Source organism: Oncorhynchus keta, chromosome 18, assembly GCF_023373465.1.
Source record: "Oncorhynchus keta strain PuntledgeMale-10-30-2019 chromosome 18, Oket_V2, whole genome shotgun sequence".
In the NCBI taxonomy this organism is placed as follows: Eukaryota; Metazoa; Chordata; class Actinopteri; order Salmoniformes; family Salmonidae; genus Oncorhynchus; species Oncorhynchus keta.
This window is the reverse complement of record NC_068438.1, coordinates 8946688-8971023: the sequence shown is the minus strand read 5'-3', so window position 1 is coordinate 8971023 and position 24336 is coordinate 8946688. Positions and strand designations below refer to the sequence as shown.

The 24336-nt window shown below is 43.7% G+C and overlaps 2 protein-coding genes and 1 long non-coding RNA gene across 7 annotated transcripts; 2 read left to right on the top strand and 1 right to left on the bottom strand.

Annotated features, from left to right (window-relative positions):
- The first annotated feature begins 1561 nt into the window (after window positions 1–1561).
- On the top strand, window positions 1562–13874 carry LOC118397183 (5'-3' exonuclease PLD3-like). Of its 5 annotated transcripts, none has more exons than XM_035791698.2 (13): window positions 1562–1676; window positions 1799–1828; window positions 5465–5547; window positions 5637–5687; window positions 9984–10141; window positions 10353–10533; window positions 10629–10746; window positions 10894–11021; window positions 11322–11522; window positions 11689–11828; window positions 12204–12369; window positions 12493–12592; window positions 12762–13874. In XM_035791698.2, exons 2-13 carry the CDS (start codon window positions 1819–1821, stop codon window positions 12947–12949), a joined length of 1524 nt encoding a protein of 507 aa, XP_035647591.1. In that variant the 5' UTR covers window positions 1562–1676; window positions 1799–1818; the 3' UTR covers window positions 12950–13874. The 5 variants fall into 5 exon arrangements, with proteins under 5 accessions (XP_035647591.1, XP_035647594.1, XP_035647593.1 ...); XM_035791701.2 differs by having other exon boundaries at window positions 1659–1676; window positions 1799–1836; XM_035791700.2 differs by lacking the exon at window positions 1562–1676 and adding an exon at window positions 5258–5363 and having other exon boundaries at window positions 1683–1828.
- Window positions 13875–13983: 109 nt separating this feature from the next.
- On the bottom strand, window positions 13984–16149 carry LOC118397181 (probable serine/threonine-protein kinase dyrk1). The gene is made up of 3 exons (XM_035791695.2): window positions 16007–16149; window positions 14452–15757; window positions 13984–14315 (listed from the first exon to the last, which is right to left on the bottom strand). The coding sequence occupies exons 1-3, from the start codon at window positions 16147–16149 to the stop codon at window positions 14160–14162; spliced, it is 1605 nt and encodes a 534-aa protein (XP_035647588.2). The 3' UTR covers window positions 13984–14159.
- A 339-nt stretch (window positions 16150–16488) lies between these two features.
- LOC118397182 (uncharacterized) lies at window positions 16489–20668 on the top strand. The gene is made up of 3 exons (XR_004828372.2): window positions 16489–17327; window positions 19847–19964; window positions 20272–20668. It is a non-coding gene; the product is annotated as an uncharacterized LOC118397182 (long non-coding RNA).
- Window positions 20669–24336: the final 3668 nt, after the last annotated feature.

Sequence of the window (24336 nt, the reverse complement as noted above, 5' to 3'; positions counted from 1 at the left end):
ACAGGTAGGCTAAACAGGTAAATCTCCCTTTACAATAGCAGGTGTTCGATATGGGTTAGGCTAGGCCCTAGGCTATAGTTTTGACACACAGACACAGTCAAACACAGTAGGCACATTTTTTTTGGTGCCCGTTTTTTGGTGCCAGTCTCTGGGCTGTCATTAAAAAAAATCAAAAATATTTGAATATATGACTTTTAACTTTTAACACAATAAAATGTATCTATTCTAAACCAATGATTAAAAACATTTTCATTAATACGTTTGCCTTGCAGTCAGCCTGCAAGGAATAGCGCAACGCAAGAAACAATAGGCTACATTATCAAACGTCACTTCCTCCAAATGCAAGTGATCATTATTTACTTATGCTTATTTATTTATAAATATATTTACTTTTTTATCGAAACATTTATAATTGGTCCAAGCGCAATCGAGTATATGGACCATGTCCATACCTACAGAATAGTTCATAGAGAAAGTAGAATTTCTTGGCATGACGGGAGGAGTTATTTATCGTATCCTGGATGAGCGACCGTTTCAGAGGAGTTATTCACCTGATCGTATCCTGGATGAGCGACAATTCCCGAGGGCCTCGCCCTTCAACGGCTGTCCCCTCCCTGGGGACGTTATTACCGCTTCATTTTCCCGCACCTTGCCTCACAGCACTGAAAGACGCAGCAAATTACACAACACTTTATGATAAAATAAAGTAAACAGTGTGTGTGTGATGATGATGTAGATTGTTATTTTTTTCTATTATTAGCATAAATATGCATATTGTTGATGATCAACATTAATCTGAACCTATTTTAGGGGCCTCTATCGGGTTTGTGACTAGGATGTGACAAAAATAAAAATACCTGCGCACATGACAGTGGGACTTCACTACAAAAGGGACTTACCCATTCATTGTAGGCCTGGGCATCACCTGCTTTTGGCATCAGTCGCAGTATCTGTGGATTGTTACCATAATCAGTATAATCAGATCAAATTAATAAACCCAATAGGATTTGCTATGATCTTACAGCGCCCTCGTTTGGTTTTCAAACTACATGGCGAGTACAATGAGGGGCTTTTGGGTTGATGTAGCCATAGAGTATGATAGAAGCCTCCAGTGGCCAAAAGGCCATCTTAGCGTGGACAGCGCCATTGAAGGTCTTACACAATTTTTATTAATGTAGTCAACTAGGTGGAACTTTCAACTTGGTGATGTCCAACTTGGTCACGAGGAGGGGTCAGCCAATCATGAAGAAGAAAATTGACTACTTCAAAATGTATATTGCCTCAATGGCGTTGCCCGTCCCTGTACAGATACAAAAATGAGTCTTCTATCTATCTTTATGGATGTAGCCTCTGCAGAGCCTGTCGAGTCCCCGACATCGAGATGTACAGGTTTTCAGGGGAAATGGAAAGAGAGTCTGTGACGCGACTATCCGCTTTTGGCGTTAACGTCCATCTTAACTCCTCCACATTTACTTGATTGGTTAAACCGTGCAGAAGACAACCACACTCGGCACTTTTGCATCCTTGTCAAGATCCGTATGTAAGGCATCTACTTTCAGGCGTTAGATGCGATGCCTCACATATGACGTTGGGTTGGATTCTCATTGGTTGTTTAGGCTTGGTCATATGACCACACGCTCGAGACGGCGTAGCCAATTTGTAAAGTATAAGCTCTGGTATTTTTTCATTCTGGCAATTGCATTTTGTTGATCTACATTTAGTTGTTAAAAACAATAGCCTAATGTAACCGGTAAAAACATTAACGATAATTTACATTCGGTAATTTAATCCATGACAGATTTCACAAGGCCTGGCCGCATGATTTCAGGTATGGATGTGAGTGTCTTGTTGTTTTACTTGCTTATATAGCCTTTGATCATCTAGGCACGCTCCAAACATCGAAACATTGTTGCAACCAGTGGTGGGAAAAGTACTAATTGTCATACTTGAGTAAAAGTAAAGATGCTCTAATATAAAATGACTCAAGTAAAAGTGAAAGTCACCCCGTAAAATACTACTTGAGTAAAAGTCTAAAAGTGTTTAGTTTTAAATGTACTTAAGTATCAAACGTAAATGGAACTTCTAAAATGTACTTAAATATCAAAAGTAAAAGTATAAAACATTTCAAATTCAGTATATTAAGCAAACAAACCAGACAGCACAATTATTATTATTATTATTATTTGACGGATAGCCAGGGGCACACTCCAACACTCAGACATAATTTACAAACGAAGCATTTGTGTGTAGTGAGTCAGCCAGATCAGAGGCATTTAGGGATGACCAGGGATGTTCTCTTGATAAGTGTGTGAATTGGACCATTTTCCTGTCAAAATGTAATGAGTACTTTTGGGTGTCAGGGAAAATGTATGCAGTAAAAAGTACATTATTATCTTTATGGAATGTAGTAGAGTAAAAGTTGGCAAAAATGTATTTAGTAAAGTACATATACCCCCAAAAACTACGTAAGTAGTACTTTAAAGTATTTTTAATTAAGTATTTAACTCCACTGGTTGCAACAATGTTATGACTATAATGTAACCGCTGCAATACTCATGCAATATGATATCTAATTGATTGACAAGTTCAGCAAATAAAAACAGGAAATTGACTCATAGGCCTACTCTAGGTGTTCCACACCAGAACACTTTCAATATGCGTAGGCAATTGGTGGTTACGACACTCAATTTACTGACAAGGGAGAAAGAGGAACATAAACACAAAATCTGAAACAATATGTTTTATCAAGTCTTTATTTCACTGTACCATGGATATGGGGACCTACGCATAACCGTGTTTGTCTATGACTCAATGCCAGTTACCATGGGGCAAGCTCCAAATGTAGCCACCTTATCTTCCATAATGACACGGTCATTGAAGATAACCATTTAAGGGTAGAGTTTGAAATAAGTAGCATTTTCTCTAACGCTGACTCGCCTCAGAAGCATTCTTCCTCTTATTTACCCTACAAATGTAGTTATTCTTACAAAGAGATAGACCAGGCCAGCCACAAGACAATGTTTTGTTTTGTCTTGTTGAATTTAGCACTAAGAATATGCCATTTGTTTGACTAAAAGCACTTGTTATTTGTGTCTTTGAGAACCAGTCATTAGCAAAGCAAACAATGGTCAACATGATTCTGTTAACGTCTTGCCTTTAAGTTCGTACAGCTTGATAGCCTATTCATAGTCACTAGAGCCCTGCCCTCAGTCGAGGCTTCCCACTCGTGACTTGCATCTCTGAAACAGCTCATTTAACTTCTCCTCAGAAACTGATATGTTTAAGCGTATCTAAGATGCTTCTGCTTTTCTGGAACATTTTGTCCAGAAATGGCGTATTATCTTATTGGAGTCATGAGCATAGGAAATGCGTTCCACAAATTAAATGTCAAGCCACAAGATGTGCTCTGGAGTATCTCGTGCTGTTTGCCAAATGATACAGTGCATTCGGAAAGTATTCAGGCCCCTTGATTTTTTCCCCCCACATTTTATGTTACGGCCTTATTATAAAATGGATTAAATTAATTTAATCTTCATCAATCTACACACAATACCCCATAATAACAAAGCAACAACAGGTTTAGACATTTTAGCAAATTTGTACAAATAAATAAATAATAATAAATGGAAATCACATTTTCATAAGTATTCAGACCCTTTACTCTGTACTTTGTTGAAGCACCTTTGGCAGCGGTTACAGCCTTGAGTCTTCTTGGGTATTACGCTACAAGCTTGGCACACCTGTATTTGGGGAGTTTCTCCCATTCTTCTCTGCAGATCCTCTCAAGCTCTGTCAGATTGGATGGGGAGCGTCGCTGTACAGATATTTTCAGGTCTCTCCAGAGATGTTCGATTGGGTTCAAGTCAAGGCTCTGGCTGGGCCATCAAGGAAATTCAGAGACCTTGTACTGAAGCCACTCCTGCATTGTCTTGGCTGTGTGCTTAGCATTGTTGTCCTGTTGGAAGGTGAACCTTCGCCCCAGTCTGAGGTCCTGAGCAGTTTTTCCATCAAGGATCTCTCTGTACTTTGCTCCGTTCATCTTTCCCTCAATCCTGACTAGTCGCACAGTTGCTGCCACTGAAAACATCCCCACAGCATGATGCTGCATCCACCATGCTTCACTGTAGGGATGGTATTGGCCAGGTGATGAGAGGTGCCTAGTTTCCTCAAGAAGTGACGCTTGGCATTCAGGCCAAAAAGTTCAATCTTGGTTTCATCTGACCCGAGAATCTTGTTTCTCATGGTCAGAGTCCTTTAGGTGCCGTTTGGCAAACTCCAAGCGTGTTGTCATGTGCCTTTTACTGAAGAGTGTCTTCCGTCTGGCCAGGCTACCATAAAGGCCTGATTGGTGGAGTGCTGCAGAGATGATTGTCCTTCTTCAAAGTTCTCCCATCTCCACTGAGGAACTCTGGAGCTCTGTCAGTGACTATCGGGTTCTTGGTCACCTCTCTGCCCAAGGCTTTTCTCCCCTGATTGCTCAGTTTGGCCGGGCGGCCAACTCTTGGAAGAGTCTTGGTGGTTCTAAACTTCTTCCATTTAAGAATGATGGAGGCCACTGTGTTCTTGGGGACCTTCATTGCTGCATAAATGTTTTGGTAATCTTCCCCAAATCTGTGCTTCGACACAATCCTGTCTCGGAGCTCTAAGGACCATTCCTTCAACCTCATGGCTTGGTTTTTGCTCTGACGCACTGTCAACTGTGGGACCTTATATAGACAGGTTTGTGCCTTTCCAAATCATGTCCAATCAATCATTAAGCATGATTAATGGAAACCGGATGCACCTGAGCTCAATTTCTTGTCTCATAGCAAAGGGTCTGAATACTTACGTAAATAAGGTATTGCTGTTTTAAAACATATATAAATTAGCAGACATTTCTAAAAACCTGCTTTGTCGTTATGGGGTATTGTGTTTAGATACATTTAAAAAAAATCAAATTTGGAAAATTCAAGGGCTCTGAATACTTTCTGCATGCACTGTATGTAAAGTGTGCACTGTATGTAAAGTGTGCACCATATAGGCCTGTGCATTATCTTGAACACCTGCCTGCAAACACTCCTGGCCTGTAGCTTTGAAGTCAGTCATTCTTCTATAGTGTTAATGACACCTTGAACTTTCTTTATTATGAATAGGTCTTGACAGAATTGGGGGTGGGGGTGGGGGGGGGGGCAGAGGTAGTGTGGAGACGATGGTATGTCATCGGTGGAATAACACTACTGACTGAGAGTACTGTATTCCACCATTCATTGTGATATAGGGGCTCAGTGAGTAAGGTCACTCATCAGGCACTATAGAGATACAGCTCAACACGTTTCCTGTCACTTCAACCACAAACAGCAAGGCACTTATCCCTGATTGCTCCTGTAAGTTATCCAGAGTATAAGAGCGTCTGCTAAAGGACTAGAATTAAAAACTATAGCTGGGTCTTAAATGATTTGATGTCATTTTCTTCTGTTCTGTTTAGAGCCTTTTCTGATCGGAATCCTGAAGAACTTTGTCAAAAGTGACTACTCTCTAACCATGATTTCTGATATTCCCTACGAGAAGGTATGGTTTTTGTCAGTACTGTTGTCATACATTTTGACGGAATTTTGTGTCTCATTTTTCTAACTCCTTAATATCTTCTTCTGGTGCAGATGTGTAATGTGGAGTCGGGGAGAGAAGAGTCCTGCGGGAAAGCACAGATGGTATCCAATATTAATGACATTTACCAAGCAACCTAATGAAAATGGTGTAAAAAGATGATTAGTCAGTGGCCAAGGTTGTGAGTTAAAAGGGAATGTACCCTAAATTAATTTTCATGTGTATTTCTAGTCATTCCACTACGCATATCATAATTTAGCATACAGTTGCATCATAGCTATCGAAACAACCCGTGTGTCAAAAAGTTGCATTTAACACTTTACACTTCTATCCTGCTCTTCTATGCCAGTGATTATTAGAAAGCAGCACAACTTACGTTGGGCATGTAATTCAAATGATCTTCTGTGACCAATGTTTAATAGAGCCCTGTCTGAGCCTTACCCATGCCTGCAACGTTCAGGCCAGATTGCTTCTGCCTGAAATAATTATTAAAATTAGCTGCTCCTCTCTCTATGTCACCCGCTCCCTGAGCACTGCTTGCTCTGCTCATGATGGCTCTGCGTGTGTCTGAGTATCCATAGCAACGGCTCTGCTTAGGCTGCTCATTGATGAGACATGAGCGAACACAGAGCATGGCTGTTAAGCTGCTTTTCTTCACTCTAAACTGCGACAGAACTCAAGGAACATTGTTCTTTTTTGATGAGGTTTAAGCACTTTTGACACCTACACGTGGGAACCAAGTTCAACCCACACGTCGTCCATTCCACCCAGTTAGAGAGAGGGGAATCTTGGGAGTTGTAGGAATTGACTCAAACTGGCAATTGGCAACATCAGGACTGGTCAGGACATTCAAAGCTAGATATCTACTCAGGCATAGTTTTGAAAATCAATTTTGTGTGTGAATGTGTCTACTAGGGACCACTGAAAATAACAACCACTGAATTACATGGGCAAAATAGTATTTTAAACAAACAAATTCTCATGGGACTCATGGTGATTTCGATCACTAATGGCGCTGGAGGAGATGGCTGCCGTTTTACGGGCTCCTAACCAATTGTGCTATTGCGTGTGTTTTATTTTACAGTATTTGTAACTTATTTTGTACATAATGCTTCTGCCACTGTCTCTTATGACTGAAAATAACTTCTGGAAATAAGGGCAGCGATTACTCACCTCGTACTGGACAAAGAGTTTTTTTATTTATTTAAAGAGTCGGAAATAAAGGATTTACTTCGGACACCGGACAAGGCCCAATCCCTGTCATTCGCATGAAGAAGAGACTGAGATATCGGGGACATAGGTCGGGGTGCCTTGTAAGGATCCGATGGCGAGTGGGTAATCCGCCTCTACCATCAGTCCTATTAGCCAACGTGTAATCATTGGATAATAAAATGTATGAGCTCCTATCAAGACTAACCTACCAACGAGACATTAAAAACTGTAATATCTTATGTTTCACCGAGTCATGGCTAAAAGACGACATGGATAACATACAGCTGGCTGGGTTTTCCATGCATCGGCAAGATAGAACAGCTGCCTCCTGTAAGACAAGGGGTGGCAGTCTGTCTATTTGTAAATAACAGCTGGTGCACAAAATCTAATATGAAGAAAATCTCAAGGTTTTGCTCGCCTGAGGTAGAGTATCTCATGATAAGCTGTAGACCACACTATTTACCAAGAGAGTTTTCATCTATATTTTTCGTAGCTGTCTATTTACCACCACAAACCGATGCTGGCACTAAGACATCACCCAACGAGCTGTGTAAATGCCATAAGCAAAGAAGAAAATGCTTGTCCAGAGGTGGAGCTCCTAGTGGCCAGAGACTTTAATACTGGCAAACTTAAATACATTTTACCTCATTTCTACCAGCATGTTACATGTGCAACCAGGTGAGAAAAAAACTCTAGACCACCTTTAATTCACACACAGAGATGCGTACAAAGCTCGCCCTCCATTTGGCAAATCTGACCAAATCTCTATCCTCCTGATTCCTGCTTAAAAGCAAAAACTAAAGCAGGAAGTACCAGTGACTCGCTCAATACAGAAGTGGTCAGATGAAGCAGATTCTAAGTTACAGGACTGTTTTGTTAGCATAGACTGGAATATGTTCTGGGATTCTTCCGACGTCATCCCCACACTGACCGTACATACCCAACTAGAAGCCATGGATTACAGGCAACATTCACACTTAGCTAAAGGGTAGAGCTGCCGCTTTCAAGGAGCGGGACTTTAACCCGGAAGCTTATAAGAAATCCCGCTATGCCCTCCGATGAACCATCAAATTGGCAAAGTGTCAATACAGGAGTAAGATTTAATCCTACTACACCGGCTCCGACGCTCGTCGGATGTGTCAGGGCTTGCAAACTATTACGAACTACATAGGGAAGCACAGCCGCAAGCAACCAAAGTGACACGACCCTACAAGACGAGCTAAATTACTTCTATGCTCGATCCGAGGCAAGCAACACTGAAGCATGCATGAGAGCACCAGATGTTCCAGATGTTCCATAGCCGATGTGAGTAAGACCTTTAAACAGGTCGACATACACAAGGCCGCAGGGCTTACCAGGATGTGTACTCCGAGCATGCGCTGACCAACTGGCAAGTGTCTTCACTGACATTTTCAACCTGTGCCTGACCGAGTCTATAATAACAACATGTTTCAAGCAGACGACCAAAGTCTCTGTGCCCAAGAACACCAAGGTAACCTGCCTAAATGACTACCAACCCGTAGCACTCATGTCTGTAACCATGAAGTGCTTTGAAAGGCTGGTCATGGCTCACATCAACACCATTATCCCAGAAACCCAAGACCCACTCCAATTTGCATACCGCCCCAACAGATCCACAGATGACGCAATCTCTTTTGCACTCCACACTGCTCTTTCCCACCTGGACAAAAGGAACACCTACGTGAGAATGCTATTCCTTGACTACAGCTCAGAGTTCAACACCAGAGTACCCTCAATGCTCATCAATAAGCTAAGGACCTTGGGACTAAAGACCTTACTCTGCAACTAGATCCTGGACTTCCTGACAGGCTGCCCCCAGGTGGTAAGGGTAGGTAACAACACATCTGCCATGCTGATCATCAACATGGGGAGGACCCCTCAGAGGTGCGTTCTCAGTCCCCTCCTGTACTCCCTATTCACCCATGAATGCATGGCCAAACATGACTCCAACAGCATCATTAAGTTTGCCGATGACACAACAGTGGTAGGCCTGATCACCGACAATGATGAGACAGTCTATAGGAAGGAGGTCAGAGACCTGGCAGTGTGGTGCCAGGATAACAACCTCTCCCACAATGTGATGAAGACAAAGGAGATGATCGTGGACTACAGGAAAAGGAGGGCCGAGCACACCCCCATTCTCATCGACTGGGCTGTAGTGGAGCAGGTTGAGAGCTTCAAGTTCCTTGGTGTCCACATCACCAACAAACTATCATGCTCCAAACACACCAAGACAGTCGTGAAGAGGGCACGACAACGCCTATTCCCCCTCAGGAGACTGAAAAGATTTGGCATGCGTCCTCGGATCCTCAAAAGGTTCTACAGCTGCACCATCGAGAGCATCCTAACTGGTTGCATGACCTCCTGGTATGGCAACTGCTCGGCCTCTGACCGCAAGGCACTACATAGGGTAGTGCGTACGGCCCAGTACATCACTGGGGCCAAGCTTCCTGCCATCCAGGATCTCTATACCAGGTGGTGTCAGAGGAAGGCCCTAAAAATTGCCAAAGACTCCAGCCACCCTAGTCATAGACTGTTGCTCTTTGATACCACACAGCAAGTGGTACCGGAGCGTGAAGTCTATGTCCAAAAGGCTTCATGACAGCTTCTCGCCCCAAGCATTAATACTTCTGAACAGCTAATCAAATGGCTACCCGGACTATTTTCATTGACCCCCCCCTCCCATTTTTACTCTGTTGCTACTCTCTCTTTATTATCTATGCATAGTCACTTTACCTACATGTACATATTACCTCAATTACCTCCACGAACCTGTGCCCACGTGGACTCTGTACCTGTACCCCTCCCCCCTGTATATAGCCTCACTAGTGTCCTTTTATTGTTGCTCTTTAATATATATATATTTTTTCAACTTTATTATTTTTTCAATGTGTATATATATTTATTTATGTTTTACTTCATTTTATTTTAGTAAGTACTGTCTTAACGCTTATTTTTCTTAACTGCATTGTTGGTTAAGGGCTTGTAAGTAAGCATTTCACTGTAAGGTCTACTACACCTGTTGTATTCGGTGCATGTGACAAATACAATTTGATTTGATTCTATTCAACCTCAGTTCCATAACCTTTATCTCATTCCTCTTTGGTCAGGATGGTCTGGTCAGGGTCACCTCTACATGACTATGCTCATGCCATCTCTGTGTGTAGTATTATAGGTGTCTGCTGGGTCTCACTGGGGTGGTCAGTCTGCTATTGGCTGCCGTGTTCCTCCAGACCCTGCTGCTTCCCGTGGTTACCTCCTCCCCAAACAAGCCTGCCTTCCAGCTCCCACTTCCTCTCACTGATACCTGCACCGACCCCTGCAAGTGAGTGGGCCTCTGTACAATGTCTAATTTCCCACTGTTTGGGTGCTCACTGTAAACATCTTTTTCTGCTCATTCATTCTCTATCATTCTGCAGCTTTAACTCCTTTGTGGTTACGTGGTTGACCACCATTGTCATGTTTTGCAGAACAGGTGCTATCCTTAACTGTTCAAGGGTTTAGTAAAACAATGACACTTCCTTTTTCTCTTCCAGAATCGTTCTATTGGAGAGCATCCCAGAGGGGTTAGAGTTCAATTCTAGTGTCACCAACCCATCCATCTACCAGGCTTGGCTAAACCTGATTAGTGAGGCTCGCAGTAGCGTGGACATTGCGTCTTTCTATTGGACGCTCACCAACAAAGACACAGGCTCTCATGAGCCAACGGCGGATAAGGTGAGTGTTTTCAGTGATTGGCAGGCAATGCGATGCAGTTCTAACCTGTGGGCAGTTGTGGCTTATTTTAGTCTAAACAGTTGTTTCGTCTATAGGGCGAGGATGTCCTGAATAGGCTAGCTCAGGTGTCTGGGAAGCTCTCTGTCCGCATCGCTGTAAATACACCAACAGAGTCCCAACATCACGAAGACCTCAATCTATTACAAAGTTCTGGTAAGGGGTTCTCTGACCGTGCATTTATGTTTTCAATTCCATTGAATTTGCACGAGTTAATTTGACCGCAATCAAGCTGCTAACTACAGATAAGGAAGTATTACTTTGTTTGCTTTTTGTGGTGATAATGGCAGCTCATTTTTTTAGGTGCTGATGTAAGAGCCGTGAACATGCGGGATTTGACCACTGGAGTACTTCACACCAAGTTCTGGGTGGTGGACAAGAAGCACATCTACATTGGCAGTGCCAACATGGACTGGAGGTCCCTTACCCAGGTGAGTCTCCTCTGTGCCCTCACACTCAGCCTCACCCCCATATTATTATTATTTATTTTTAAGTTAACAATAAAACAATCTGTTGTTCAAAAATGAAAATGTAACTATACGAGTTCCTTAAACTATTCGAAAAGTTATTCTTGTGTTTTTTTTTTTGGAGGATGTAATCCTATTTCCTTGTTCTTTTAAAGTGTAAACATTATATCGCAAGTTTGGAGTGTCAGGGTATTGTCTAAAATGTACACATCAAGTGTTGGGAAAGTAGCTTTGGTTCAGTCCGTCCTCTGTTGTCCTGTTTAGGTGAAGGAGCTGGGGGCTGTGGTGTACAACTGCAGCTGCTTGGCTGCAGACCTGGGGAAGATCTTCGAGGCCTACTGGTACCTTGGGCAAAAAGACACACCCATCCCGTCCCCTTGGCCCAGCAGTTTCAACACTCTTTACAATAAGGACTCTCCCCTGCAGTTGCCACTCAACGGCACAGCCTCCCACGTGTATCTGACGGTAAGAATTGACTAAACGTGCACATGTTCAATAATCCAATAATTTAATCATATAATACAAATTATACTGGTTTGTGAAGTCTCGTTATGGAATTCCCCATCTTATTTTTCTCTGGTCCTATGTTAGACATATTACTATACTTAATTTGACTGTGCTGTACCTTCAGAGTTCTCCACCATCTTTCTGTGCTGCTGGGAGGACCGGAGACCTGCAGTCTATTCTCAGTGTGATGGAGGACGCACAGGAGTTTATCTACATCGCTGTCATGAACTACCTGCCCACCATGGAGTTCTCGCGACCCAAACGGTCAGCCTTCTATTTTAATGTATTAACCTCTCCAAAGTTTACGATATGTATTCAGTTTATAATTAATAAAGCACACAAGGCTTAGAGCTCCCGAGTGGCACAGCGGTCTAAGGCACTGCATCTCAGTGCCAGAGGCGTTACTACAGTCCCTAGTTTGAATCCAGGCTGTATCACATCCGGCCGTGATTGGGAGTCCCATAGGGAGGCGCACAATTGGCCCAGCGTCGGATGGGTTTGGCTGGGGTAGGCCATCATTGTAAATAATAATTTGTTCTTAACTGACTTGCCTAGTTAAATAAAGATAACAATTTTCTACAAAAATAATAATTTGCCCATATGACTCTGGCCTAACCCTCTGTGTGGCGCCCTCTGCAGGTACTGGGCAGAAATTGACACTCAGATCAGACGTGTGGCATACGAGAAGCGGGTGAAGGTGCGTCTGCTCATCAGCTGTTGGGCCAGCACTTCGCCTGTCATGATCCCCTTCCTGAAAGCCTTGGATTCAATGCAGAAACCCAAGGCCAAGCTGGATGTCCAGGTGGTGAGTAGGACCTCTCGCTACTCATCATGCACTTTACTTACCATCATTGATATGGTAAGGTCCTCCACAAGAGCAATTGTTAAATATTAATATATTAATATTACTTTCTTCACTGTTTCACAGAAACTCTTTGTTGTGCCAGCCAATCCCAGGCAGAAAGAAATCCCCTTTGCCAGGGTCAACCATAACAAGTACATGGTGACGGACAAGGTCGCCTACATAGGTGATTCCGCTCTCTCCTAGATAACACGTGCACCAGTCATGCTACTGTATAATGCCAATCAACAATTGCTGATGTTAAAACCAGAGGTAACTTCTCAGACGTTATGCACAACCTACAGATCCCATGCACTATACAATGCAACGTTATTGTGTCTCCCATTGATCACCAGGTACCTCTAACTGGTCTGGAGACTATTTTGTGAACACTGCTGGATCGGCTCTGGTGGTGAACCAAACGGCTGCCCAGTCAGTGGAGCCTACGGTCCAAGCACAACTACAGGCCGTGTTCAAAAGGGACTGGGACTCCGGCTACAGCACCCCAATCCACCAGCACACCGACCTCAAAATGGTGTGTTAGATACAATACTACACTCTAGTCCAGGGGTTCCCAACTCCAGTCCTGGAGTATAGCACACATTTTTGCTGTGGCCTCTGGCAAATTTGGGGGGGATTCAACTCCTTGAGGGCCTGATGATTAGTTGACAAGTTTAATCTGGTGTGCTTGTCTGGGGCTACAATACAAAAGTCTACTGTTTGAGATACTCGAAGCCTGGAGTTTGGAACCTCCACTCTAGAATGTTACAGGGCCTGTGTCCTCCAAGTCAGCATGGGGAGGAATGGATTCTAATCAGCAGGTGTTTCTGGGATGATTTCTTAAATTGCAGCACTTTTTTTATAATTGCAGGAGTAGCAGGAAATATGTACTGCAGCAGAAGGTGGGTAAAACGATGCTGCCCTCTGCAGCGTCAATGGGTCTATCACATCAATGATCAAAAGACAAGCCTGTGTGTTAACAATAAGGCATTATCAGCTTCAACTACTCGGTAATAAATCCCAGTGAATCTCAGGGAGGGTCGCTATATTACGTGTTGAATGTTTGGACTGATGTTTCTTGGCATGCTGGTTTGATCCTTTTATTCTTTATAATGTATGTTTGGTGTGTTGTGCCTCGTTTTTCTATGCAGCCTAGACTCTAGGTTTTTTAAAATTCAATCATTCTGAATCCTAGCTTTAAAACTAGTATGTTTCCCATAGGATTGTGCAGCAACTGATTTCATGTGTGCAATTAAGTCCAGAATGGATTTTTCTGGAATTTGCACTGCGAGGAGTGTCTAATATGAGTAGTACAGTGGAGAATGTTACAGCAACTGTCATAGTTCCTTAGTGTTTAAAAGCACTGCACTGTGTATTATTTGGCGCGCTCTGTTACTGTACAATATTGATCACAATTTGTACACACTTCTTCCTTTGTAGTAATGTCCCTAATAAATTGAATTTAAACAGTTGTCTGTCATTTCATTTTTAGCAGTTGTATACACAAGTGTTTAGAATAAGTAAGTCTATCCCCCCTCTCTATCTTATTTCATTACCATGAATAATGCATGCAGTCTTGCAAATTATACATTTATTTATCCACTGTGCAGTCAATATGAAACTCAAAACGACAACATTTTCAGAGGGCTGTTTTAAAATGCGGGTCTACTTGTCTATTCAGGCCTGCTTTGCATTGGCAGAGTGTCTGTTTGCTGTATTGAGGAGATCACGTTGACCCCCTCCCACCAGGAGACTCAGTAGTGGAGGCATTGCTGCTGTGTATGGCTACAGCAGGCTGGGGGGCCGTAGCCCAGGTAAGAGGACACCTCTGGGTCCGTGGTCCACGCCGGCCACCATTGGCCACAATGACAGGTGTAGCCTTCAGGTTCAAAATTGAGAAACTGGATATCCTGTGGGAGAGTGGGACAGCAAAATGGAAAATGACAAAAATGTTCCAGAATTGTAAACCCTACACCATTTATACAGTATTATGCTACGAATCTCTACTGACAATGATATTGTATCTCCAAAATGACATACTCTTACCTCCAAACCATAATCACGGGCTGCCTCCTTTGCCCCTGCCTGCTCCCTGGGCCCTGCAAGATCCTGTTGGGTGGTGGGGTCCCTAGAAAAGAAACTGAAGCCTATGGGCTCACCTGCTTTGTCCACCTGGGGCACAGAGGTGTAGCTCAACCTGTGGGTAGGATCGGACCGTGAGGACCTGGCCACTGGCTGCCTCAGGCGCTGGCTCTCACACAGCCTGGTGAAATGGGACAGCATGGAGCCACTCTCTGTTTCCTCTCTGCTGGTGGAGCCTAAGTGAGGACAGTCTAGCTCAGTCTCCTGGAAGGCAATGCTTTCACTTGGTTGGAGGCCAGCTTGGAGATCTGAAGGTATCACAGAACTGGACGGATGGAAGGCACACTGGACATCCTTGTCCGCCCATACCCCCATGGTGGTCTCCAGGCTAGCCTCATCCACAATGCACAAGCTCTCCATCAGGTCTTCAATCAGTGCTGTGGGGGACTGAGGCACACTGGGGACTGGGGTCTGCTGGGAGAGAACCCCATTGTTACCTTGTAAACCCTCTGAGGATGGCGGATAGCCCTCCCGGTGGTCATGGTGATTTTGAACCCGTGGACATGACTGGTGGGCCTCCTTCTCCCTGGGGTACAGGAACCGCTGGCCCCTCTCTGCATTCAGATGGTGAGACCGACAGCTGTCTCCCTCTGGAGCTGTATCCTGAATCAGGGCTTCACGGAGAGCCTGAGCGGACTGCTCATAGTAGCGGTTGTAGTCTGGGTACATGCGTAAGTGGTGCATGTTGATGAAAGGATGGTGTAAGGCTGCATTGGGTAGGATCCTCTGGTGGGAGTCCAAGGTTAACATCCGCTTGAGGAGCTGCACCATGCTCCGGCGGTCCTCAACTTCTGCTGCCACGTCTTCGTTGCGGAGCTCTGGGTCGTGCTCCGTGAACTCCATGGTCTCCAGCTGGTCCAGGGAGGAGAGGATGTACTTCCTCCGATCTGTCGATCCCAGCTGCTTCCCCTGGGTACGGCCTTCTGTGCCTGAGGGGGGACGCCTCTTGTTGGGCTTGAGCTGCCATTTATTCTCTCCTCGACTGTTGGTGGTGAGCTTGAAGAAATTGTGAACCTTGCTGGCCATGTTGAGCAGATGGGCTTGCGGTAGTCCTTGCGTCTCGCAGATGTACCTCACTTGATCGAACTCTGAATCGCCGGGATACAGAGGCCATCCAAGGAACAACTCTGACATCACACAACCCAGAGACCACATGTCCACTTTCTCACAGAATGGAAGGCCCAGGAGGATTTCAGGAGACCTATAGAACCTGTGAGTTATTTGAAAAACAGGGTAAGAGCAAATTTAAGTAGTTATTTTCTTTCCCAAATGTTTTTTTTGTGATGTGATCATTTTGGGTTCACACAGATACCCTGAATTTGTTTTAATGATCACAATCACAAATACAAGACATCACAAAGCATGTGGTGCAACATATGCTCTCTACCTGGATTGGATATATGGCTCCTTAACAAAATGCACTTCACTGAAAATACTTGCAGAACCAAAATCAATCAACTTTACGCTGAAAGGATGGCGACAATGATCCACGATCATTATATTTTCCGGCTTCAGATCAGCATGAATGATGGCGAGTTCCTTCAGTTTGGCTAGTGCTTTTATCATCTGACACGTGATGGTCCTGATGTTGCGGACCGCCATCGGCTTGAAACCATTCTCTTTCTGAAGCTGATACAGGTTCTTCTCCAATAGTTCAAAAACCAGGTAATGATTCGTTTGGTCACGGAAGGCCTCGTGAAATTGAACTATGTGGCTTGTCTTCAAATTATTCCGGGAAAGAGCACTTATAAGTTTTAATTCATTTTTTATCACTCGATTTCTGTGAACATCCATTTTCATCATTTTTACCGCCACTAATTCTCCGTCACTCCCTCTCCAGCATTTTGACACTTTTCCGAAGGTACCCTTTCCCACTACATCCAAAGTGTGGTAGACTTCAGTTTCAGAATAGATATCTCTCATTCTCAGCTTGCTTCCTGGTCTTTGTGGTGATTTTAATTTCAATTATAAACATATTGTCAATAGTTCTAAATCCATGGAACGTTCCCTGGGCGATCTAACAATTCTAAGCATTCTATTTCGAAAGTTTCCTCAGAACTAAACTATTTGCAGAAGTTGCAATACCTTCACTTGTTAAATGACCGAGATTTTGAGAAAATCACCATCATCATTATCATCATCATCCTCAACCATCATCGATTATATTAGTTGGCTAATACTGATAAGACTAAAAATGATAACAATATGCCTTTATGATGATACATTATGAACAAATAAGTACAGTATTATTAGTATTAAATGTATTATTATTACGACAATAATACATAGGCTAAATAAAGAAATACATTTGTTCACTGTTTTTGTTCCTGAAAAAAAATGACTTGGCCTAGCGAATGCATATACACAGTAGCTTATGCCCGTCTCTATGCAAAATCCTTGAGACCACAATTGAATTCTGATGTCAATGGCCTCCACCTATCCAACCTTTTCCACATCATCAGAAGAAGGAGGAGCATCTATTATGTCAACAGTTACTTTGGGACCGGGCGAAAATGACGGTATATAGGCCTATATCAAAAACAGTTACTTTTGCCCTACAGTTTGTAGGAAAATATCGCAGTCGTTTATTGTTTTTATTTTTAGGAGCGGTTGGTAGGCTATATAATTGTACAGCTTATGCTCTATCCACGACAATCGTCCCGTTATCTAATGATTCCGGGCGCACGAACTGTGGAGCCCTTGGGTGAGGTTTCTAAAGTTTTTATAGATTGAATTTCGAACTTCTAGATCAGCGCCAAGTCACCCACCATAAAGATGAGGTAAGAGTACAAATATTTCTGTTACAACTTTTATTTTATTGGTGATTTGGTAGCCTAAGTGTTTCACTAACCTTTTTGATCACACACACACACACACACACACACACACACACACACACACACACACACACACACACACACACACACACACACACACACACACACACACACGTAACAATGTCATGTAACAATGTTTTTCTTAAGGGTAGGGTAGATTTTTGTTAACAAGTAAATATTTTTGTTAATAAGAAGGGTCGCGGCTTTTGTGGAGCGATGGGTAACGATGCTACTGTTACATTAACACGTAGGTATGTGTGTGGCAACAACCAAACTTTTTTCCAACAGATATTATCAATAAATCCATTCCAATAAGGCATGACATAAGGTATAGATAGATACAACATCCTGCTGAAACAAGGTTCGTATCGCTCTGTTGTTGAATGGACCAAAAGATAAACAAAGCTTTCCTACTAATCTTTCCCTGAGTCAACAGGGTCAATAGAAGGTAGGCTCTGAGAGTCAGGTCTTGACACGTTCCTGAATAACAGAGCACAAGGTTTTAATATTGTTCAGCTTTCCCCAATTTTAGTCCCGCCCAGTTCAGCTCCATCGCCCAATGCTCTCATCGCTCAATGGTCCCCCGCCCAATCGGCTTCTCTTGCTTTCCTTCCATTGAAAGTGAATGGCTTCCGATGTTTCACCGCGCGATGCCTCCTCCTGGTGTAAACTCACCGTTCGTGTCACTTCTTATTTTATAAAAAATGATGATCAATCATGGCTAATCCCTTTTAATCTCTAGAAATGATTTCCTTGCAGGTCCAGTTTTAACACCACGATTAGTCCTCATACCTCTCAGTGGAGCATCTAATGGGGTTCTTAATCCATACTAAATACTCCCAGAATTAAAGCTATGAGGTTGTTTTTTTCTCTCTCTGCGTTTATCACTTTCGCAAGAAGTCATACTTTCTTTACAAGTTCATGTAGGTTCATTTGAACCATTTCATCATTCAGTTTACTGCCTTGGATGACTGCTCCCAGTGCCAAGAGTAGAGCATTGCGATTGCAAATTATGGGCAGCTATTGTGTGCCGGCCATTTTAGACCCCCAGAAAGAAAATCTGTATGTTTTTTCCTTTGCTAGTTTGATCAATTACCTAATTGGCCATTCAGTATTTAGAGTTTGAGATACATTTGAATGTTAAACATTAGTTTTAGTCCTATTAGTAGAGTGTATTGCAGTAGCAGCGTTTAAGCACTGGTGGGCAGCATTAAGGCAGTTTCCATAGCGGCAGTGAGGTCACATGGCGTGCAGTGTTGCTTCACATTCTCATCAATCGCTCTAGGATACAAATCTCAGAGCCCTATCAGTCAGAATAAGGTATGCACTGGACTATGCCCATGATAAGGTACGGTATGCACTGGACTTTGTCGTGAACACACGTGTGCGTCACTCTCTTATCACGATCAGATCGCAGAACAATTTCTGTAATGCCATGTCCAGGTGCAGGTGCAGAAGTATGCAAAGCACAGCCCAGAGTTTATTTTGGTTTCCCTGTGCCAGTGCCTCCACCCAGTGGGGAAGAGGAGGGAGAGTGGAGAGGTACTTGCCTACTGCCTACAGCCATGGTGGGCGTTTGGTGGCGCTGTCCTCTATCAGGACAGGATGCCTCTCTCTGAACGTCCTGTGTTGACAGAGGAGCTGCTGCTCCGAGCACCACCCTGGACACGCCCCCAGCCAGCCCACCCTCCTCACCCCTAATCACTCAGCCTACCCCCTACTCGCCTGCTCCCTGTCCCTTAGAGGGAGACAACTCTGCACTCTCCAACTTTCCCATCCAATGTGATATTGATTCTGTAGGGCTGAATACCTAACCACTGGTCTGGATGATATAGATGTCATATGGCTTTTCCCACACAGGTGCTGGTGTTACTGGACTCCTTAATGGAAAAGAAAGACCACAAAGGTGGCCTTACATACCAGTAAGGAGGAAGGATCTTGGTTTGTGTGTAGGAACGGTAGCCTATATGTGTTTTCTTTTGACAGAAATGTTCCTACCAAAAGATCAAATGCACTTTAATTATCATCCTGTCGTGCCAGTGGGCAGGTGTGGTGACAAGGGTGCGTACAGTACTCATGGGCGTCACCCTCCTCCCTGCCTGGCTCTCCCTATGCCGGACCCAGGGCCTTTTGGAACTCCCTCACAACCCAGGGTGTCCACCCATCTGGGTGGTTCTATTTACCCAGGGGAGTATAGGCAAGGGGTGGGTTTGGGGCGTGCTCTTTCCAAATGGCCTGGAATGAGATCTCTATCTTAATTTATATCTAGCCATATACAGTAACATAGCATTAAGAAACCAAGCCTGATCTCTCCTCTTGACATCAATGAATGATTGCGTGTCCCTCTCTCTGGAAAGTGTACTGAGGAGTTACTGGACTGTAGTTTTTCACCCCTTCTCTGTCTAATATTTTAGCTCTCATTTTCTACCCCTCTGATCCGCTCCGATCCTCTCCCTATCCAGATTCTTTAGGCTGGACCAGATGCAGACAAGGGGCATGCCTTTGCCATGCTAGTGCCGCAGTCTGTGATGACTCCATCGGTGGTGTCTGGCTCTTCCGTGGGTAGCAGATGGCTTGAAGGTGGGTTCCTCTTCCACCGCAATTTTGCTTCCCTCTATCCCAACCTACAGGCCAGGAACCGCATCTCTCTTCCAGTTATGTCACTTAGTTCCAGTTACACAGTTTCCAATCCACAACCTTAGACATGGTGGCTACATTTGGCCCCAGTTGATTTGGGTTGTAGCCACAATGGTTTCTTTCATTATTTGATGAACTACTGTATGGTCATGGTTTGCTGCTTGCTGATGTTCCCTGCCCATTTTCATGTTTTCCTTAGTCGTGTATTCTGCTTTGTGACTATCCAATGCCGGTTATCTCATAACTGTAGGACCAGTGGCTGGAGGATCTGCAAGCAAGTGATGGCAGATGGAAACACCATCAAAGCGAGAGATGGCATGGCACTGCAGAGGACCCGACACCAAAGCCCTGGTCTATTGACCAATCCTTTCTAACACGATGACCAGCTCAATCCATTATTGAGATGAGTAGCTCAGCTATTAAAAGTCTAAATACTATTAACAATTAATCCAGTTCATAGCAGTGAAAATGTTTACATTAGTTGCCATAAACAGATTGTTTTTGATCCGTTCTGGCACGTACAATATTAGTCATGATTATGGAAGTGCCAAAAGGTGAGTGCTATCAGGACTATGTATGACCCTTGGATTTGATGCCAGGTTTATAATACACTGATGTGGGAAATAAAGTATTGTTTTGACCCTGAACTTCTGTTCCTTGTCTCCTCGTGCTTTTGAATGATATCATCCAATTAGGATACTTCCTTTTCACCACTTCAAGTGTTATTGGATTGTCTGTTGGCAGTTATGAATGGTCAGCGGCAACACTCAGATTTGATCACATTAAGGGGATAGTCTCATGACAGCAAATCAGGTAAGCGGTGGAGTGGACTCTAACTCATCTTCGAATTTTGATACCACCAGCTGAACGTTCCAGAGCTGATCAAGTGTGGATTTAAAAGCAATCTGCAATAGCCTTGTATTACTTCAAATGGATTCATTTTAGGGTGTAAAATAAATGTTATTACAGAATATTGGAATGTTTTTTTACAAATGGTAATATACACAACTAGTGGATTCAGCTATTTCAGCCACACTCGTTTCTGACAGGTGTATAAAATCGAGCACACAGCCATGCAATTTCCATAGACAAATATTGGCAGTGTGATTCCCAGTACTGAAGAGCTCAGGGACTTTCAACGTGGCAGCGCCATAGGATGCGACATTTCCAAAAGTCAGTTCGTCTAATTTCTTCCCTGCTCGAGCTGCCCCCGGTCAACTATAAGTATAATGTGAAGTGAAAACATCTAGGAGCAACAACGGCTCAGCCGTGAAGTGGTAGGCTAAGTGGTAGGCCACACAAGCTCAACACTCACTACCGAGTTCCAAACTGCTTCTTGTCAGCACAAGAACTGTTCGTCGAGAGCTTCATGACATGGCCAAGCAACCACAAACAAGCCTAAGATCATTGGACTCTGGAGCAGTGGAAATGTGTTCTATGGAGTGATGAATCTTGCTTCACCATCTGGTGAATCTGGGTTTGGCGGATGCCAGGAGAACGCTACCTGAATTTATTAATTCCTACGATGAAGCATGGTGGTGGCAGCATCATTCTGTGGGAATGTTTTTCAGCGTCAGGGACTGGGAGACCAGTCAGGATCGAGGGAAAGATGAACTGAACAAAGTACAGATAGATTCTTGATGAAAACCTACTTCAGAGAACAAGAAAAAAACTTCCAACCCGGACAACGACGCTAAGCACACAGCCAAAACAACACAAGAGTGACTTTGGGACATGTCTCTGAATGTCCTTGAGTGGCTCAGATAGAGCCCAGACTTGAAACCGATCGAACATCTCTGGAGAGACCTGAAAATAGCTGTGCAGCAACGCTCCCCATCCAACCTGACAGAACCTGAGAGGATCTGCAGAGAAGAATGTGAGAAACACCCCTAATACAGGTGCGCCAAGCTTGTAGCGTCATACCCAAGAAGACTTGAGACTGTAATCGCTGCCACAGGTGCTTCAACAAGGTACTGAGTAAAGGGTCTGAGTACTTACAGTACCAGTCAAAAGTTTGGAAGCACCTACTCTTTCCAGTGTTTTTTGTTATGTTGACTACTTCCTACATTGTAGAATAATAGTGAAGACATTAAAACTATGAAATATACAAATATGGAATCATGTGGTAACCAAAGAAGTGTAAAAAAAATCTAAACATGTTTTATATTTGAGATTCTTCAAAGTAGCCATCCTTTGCCTTGATGACAGCTTTGCAGACTCTTGGCATTCTCACAACCAGCTTCATGAGGTAGTCACCTGGAATGCATTTCAATTAACAGGTGTGCCTTGTTAAAAGTTCCTTCTTAATGCATTTGAGCCAATCCGTTGTGTTGTGACAAGGAAGGGGTGGTATACAGAAGAGAGCCCTAGTCCATATTATGGCAAGAACAGCTCAAATAAGCAAAGACAAACGACAGTCCATCATTACTGTAATGAAGGTCAGTCAATGCCGAACTTTTCAAGAACTTTGAAAGTTTCTTCATGTGCAGTCGCAAAAACCATCAAGCGCTATGACGAAATTGGCTCTCATGTGGACCGCCACAGGAAAGGAAGACCCAGATTTAGCTCTGCTGCAGAGGATAAGTTCATTAGTTTACCAGCCTCAGAAATTGCAGCCCAAATAAATGCATCACAGAGTTCAAGTAATAGACAAATTTCAACATCAACTGTTCAGAGGAGACTACGTTTATCAGGCCTTCATGGTCAAATTGCTGTAAAGAAACCACTACTAAAGGACACCAATAAGAAGAATAGACTTGCTTGGTCCAAGAAACAAGAGCAATGGACATTGCACCAGTGGAAATAAGTACTCTCGCTTCCACTGAAGTTATTACACTGTTTGGAATCAAACATGAAAAAGATTGTTGAGCTCTTTCCCCAACTTCTCAAGTTGTCCCTCAGCCTCAAAGCTCTGTTAGTAGTGGTAGTAGTGTGTGACTGACTGTACAGTACGATCATCTTACTACGATACCCGTTGGCCTGTTTACCACAGGCCAGGCAGGGGGAATGTGTTTTTCTTTTGATTATATTGTGGCTTGTTTTGAGCTCTGTCTGACATGGTGTCCATTGACCAGTTAACACTAAGCCTGCTCACAAGGCCGTGTTGGGCCGGGGCTAAAGCCGTCCCGCCACCGAACAAAAGAGCAGGGCTTTACCAGGGGGACACGCAAACTGCTGACTGTCAACTTGATCTAATGCGGTCCCATTCTGTTCCGTCTCGGTCCTGTCGCCCTCCCTCCCTCCCTCCCCCTCCCTCCCTCCCTCTCTCTCTCTCTCTCTCTCTCTCTTTCCCAGCCTGGGACCCTCTTTCTACACGCTAGCCCAGAAACAGCTAGGTCTTCCACCAGCCTACTGACAGACAGAGTGCTAACCTTCAGATAATTATCTGTCCATCCAGTTGCACCCATCTCTCTTTTTTTCCCTTTTTTTCAGTGTGTCAAAGTGTGTTTGTGTGCATGTGCTCTGTGGTTTTGCGTCTCTTTGGACCATGTGTGAGTGTCTGCGTGGGATATTCAGAGTCACCTGGACACCCTCTTCCAATGCAGGTCAGTAGGGATGGGGGACGAGTGATGGGGGATCTGCTGTTCATTAGCCTTATTGTGGTTCCTAGTGATAGACATTGCTTTGTTGAGCTGCATTCAATAGATTCTGGAGACACAATATTGATGAGTAACAACATCATTGACTTTTTCTGTCTTGAATCAGATCTATTGGCAAATCCAATCCAATTTTATTGGGGGAAATGTGTGTTCCAAAGTGTCTTTTATTTCATAGGAACAGTTTTTTCTTAGGAAGAGATGCAGCTCAAATCAGTTCTTAGTTTAAACCGTAGACTTGCTTCGATGCCATGCTACATGGTAGCACTAGCAACCCCTCCCACTCCAGTTGACCTCCCTGCTGAAACATGTCACAGACAAATTCCATCTCTCGCTCTTGTTATTTATGCTAAAGAGGGGTTCCCGACCAAGTCCCTTGACTATAAATACACCTAGACAGAGGGCCAGCTCAAGGCAAAATGAGAAGAGGATATGAGCATTGTTTAGCTGACAGTTGTGTTAAAGTTAGTGTAACCTTATCTGGCAGACATTCCTGGTGTTATATGATGTCTGTGCTGGCTTATCTACTGAGACCTGTTTCCTCTTTGTGTCTTCCTGAACACTTGGATGTTGTTGTCCTGACCTGAGACAGGGATCCACAGTTGGAAGGGATGCTCAGTAGATTTATGTTTTCTGGTTGTCATGTTTCTACATTTCATTTAAACGGTCTGGGTTTCTGCCCTCATAAAGTGCGGTCATATTGGCTAACTTGAAGAAAT

What these genes read in the sequence shown, in the direction of transcription:
- LOC118397183 (XM_035791696.2), top strand. Translation starts at nt 1,792, where the DNA reads ATGACAGATTTCACAAGGCCTGGCCGCATGATTTCAG. An exon ending in ACTGGAGGTCCCTTACCCAG is followed by an intron (nt 11,022 to 11,321) that starts GTGAGTCTCCTC and finishes TGTCCTGTTTAG; the next exon opens with GTGAAGGAGCTGGGGGCTGT. An exon ending in CCAAGCTGGATGTCCAGGTG is followed by an intron (nt 12,370 to 12,492) that starts GTGAGTAGGACC and finishes ACTGTTTCACAG; the next exon opens with AAACTCTTTGTTGTGCCAGC.
- LOC118397181 (XM_035791695.2), bottom strand. Translation starts at nt 16,149, where the DNA reads ATGGCGGTCCGCAACATCAGGACCATCACGTGTCAGATGATAAAAGCA. An exon ending in CGCCATCCTTTCAGCGTAAA is followed by an intron (nt 15,758 to 16,006) that starts GTTGATTGATTT and finishes AATAACTCACAG; the next exon opens with GTTCTATAGGTCTCCTGAAA. An exon ending in CCCGTGATTATGGTTTGGAG is followed by an intron (nt 14,316 to 14,451) that starts GTAAGAGTATGT and finishes ACTCTCCCACAG; the next exon opens with GATATCCAGTTTCTCAATTT.